This window comes from Aplysia californica, unplaced genomic scaffold (genome assembly GCF_000002075.1).
Source record: "Aplysia californica isolate F4 #8 unplaced genomic scaffold, AplCal3.0 scaffold00220, whole genome shotgun sequence".
NCBI classification, from domain to species: Eukaryota; Metazoa; Mollusca; class Gastropoda; order Aplysiida; family Aplysiidae; genus Aplysia; species Aplysia californica.
Window position 1 is genome coordinate 457909 of NW_004797490.1, and position 2753 is coordinate 460661.

At 35.9% G+C, this 2753-nt stretch overlaps 1 protein-coding gene across 1 annotated transcript in view; it reads right to left on the reverse strand.

The window, feature by feature from the left end:
- LOC101860819 overlaps positions 1-2753 on the reverse strand; it is a gene marked incomplete in the record, with an annotated part of 23805 nt that overhangs the window by 18813 nt on the left and 2239 nt on the right. The window contains 1 exon segment of the mRNA XM_013083234.2: positions 1191-1237. Coding sequence (XP_012938688.1) covers positions 1191-1198 — 8 coding nt within the window.

The following is a 2753-nucleotide window of genomic DNA, read 5'->3' on the forward strand; positions in this document are numbered from 1 at the left end:
CAAACACACACACACACACACACATATACATACACGTGTACATACATATGCATTATATAATAATACATGTATCGTTATTGATTAAGCTATGACAGTATGATTGTCTGCTTGTGTTAGCTTTAATATAAAGAGCATATATCTATGTATGCACGAGCCTTCTATATTGAGAATAGGGTATAGTAAAGCTCTAAGAGATGTACTGTACTGAAGTGGACACAATAGAAACGATTTTTCTGTTAAGATGAAGGCAATGTGAAGGGCTAGAGATATGTTGTACTGGAATTGGCGCTATAAAAATGATTTACGATAAGATGAAGCTACACGGAAGGGCTTAGAGCTGTTTTGTGAGTGGGTACTATAGAATTAATGTTTTATGTTAGGATGAAAGTATTTTAAAGCTCCTAGAGATGCACTGTACTGGAGTGGGCACTATTGAATATTTTTTTAATGTTAAGATAAAGGTACACGAAGGGTTAGAGACATGATGAAGGTACCTGTGAAGGGTCAGAGATGTTGTACTGGAATTGGCGCAATAGAAATTTTAATGATTTTTATGTTGAGATGAAGGTACTCTGAAGGGTTAGAGATATATTGTACTGGAGTGGGCACTATAGAAAAGATTTTTATATCAAGCTGAGTGTACAGTGAAGTGCTTAGAAATGTCTGTTTTGTAAGTGAGTGGGTGTTATAGAATTAATGTTTTATGTTAAAATGAAGGTACTGTGAAGGGTTAGATATATATTGTACTGCTGAAGTGGGCGCTATAGAAATTATTTTTATGTTAAGATGAAGGTACTGTGAAGCGCTTAGAGTTATATTATACCTGAATTGGGGCTATAGAAATGATTTTTATTTTAAAATTAAGGTACTGTGAAGCGCCTCAAACTGTATTTGGTCGCCATTAAGGACAAGCGGGCTAACCCAGATTTTGGGGGTTTCCAGAAATCTTGACCTACACCAAAAGTGGGCATTGCCCTACCTACAGGGTATTTTTGGTTACATTGGTGTGTATATTTGTTTGGTCATAGAGAAACCCCATCGTGTCTTTTTAAAGAAACTGAACAAGGGGCAAAAACTTTACCTTCGATTTTCTCAAAACAGCATTTTTCGGGATAGCCCCCTTGTGCTTAAAAGAGACCATTCATTGAAGGGGAGTTGGCGCTATAGAAAAAATGTGCATCATATCTCACCTTGTCATTGTCGGTTCTGAGGATCTTCGTCCGTCTCCGATAGGAATCTGGGGAGAAAACCATGATGATCAGTTATACATGTAATATCTTATTGTGTTGTCGGTCAGCTCCTCAGGTGTAGTGAGCCCAACATTGTGTTTTGTTTTGTTGTTTTTTTATTGTTGGTGGTGGTACCTTTTTAATTTGTCCTTTTGTTGTTGGGGGTTTTTTTTTCGCATCTATCTCAACTTCTATTCAAAAGAAATGGACATTTAAAAAAAAACTTAAAGCAAGCTTCATAAACAAGATATAAGATGATACCATTAATCCGAAATGCCAAAAATATTTTTTTTTAATTTAATGGACAAGAGCCTTGTTCCACCGCGTTACGCGACACAAACTATGTGCTTAAAAAAAAGACCAATAAGTGAAAATCTAATAGCAATATTATTATGTAATTATGCTAACACATTATTGCTCAGAATCCCAGAACGCCTTCTTTCAACAGGTCTCCATAGTTATCTCACAAAAAGAAGTCGATTAGTTACTTTAGAATTAGGAAGTTCTATCTGACATTGTTGACCGTTTTGTTCCGAGTTTAAGATCGTGAGGTCAGAAACCAAAATAATGTTCTGTATGCTTTGTCAAAATCATAAGATTATTCGGAGTCGTTGTCAAGATATTCAAAGAATTGAATTCGAAAAAGCTTGACATAAGATAAGATACGATAATACTTTATTATCCCAGAGGGAAATTTTTCTTGGCTGTACAGGACCGTAAAACACATGCAGGTATACATTTTTAAAAATTTCATTATATTGTGTTACTCTCATTAAAATTCAATATGAAAAGAGAAGTAAACTGACAGAATGTACATTCACATCAAATGCATCATTCAACCACACGCAGGAATTTAAATACAAGATCTTTGGTGTTCTATATAGCTATACACTCTAAGAGCCACACACATCTATGCTCATTCTGACAAAAGCCGTATGCTAGAGGGTAAAAAACTTTTTTAATATGATGTAAAACTCAACAATATTTGACGTCAAATTTATCCAAACTAGGTACTGAGCAGATAGAACTTTGTAACTCTGAGGTAGCAAAATGTCAGGTGTTCTATGAAATGATTGTTTTTACTTCTTAGTTCACGATTGTCATTACAACAGTTATTAGACCTTGATCTTGACCACAAATAATTTATTAATTTATAGAGGGACCAGCCAGCCATGCCCAGATTCTGTTTTAACCTCTTTTTTCCTGTCTGTGGATGAACTAATATTCTTTTTCTAAGTTGGTTCCACTTCCATGCACCCTGTATCTATGGTTCTCAACCTGGAAATCACCTATAATTCATCCTGACCATCAATAATTTATTTATAGAGGCACCAGCGATCCATGTCCAGGTGCTGTTTTAGCCAAAAAATGCTTCCCCAGCGGGGAACTTGCCTATAATTTGCTGTGATAGTCCGTCCATCATACATTAATGATGACGACCTTGGAGAGAGAGAGAGAGAGAGAGAGAGAGAGAGAGACAGAGACAGAGAGAGAGAGAGAGAGAGAAGTAATAGACATTGGTAG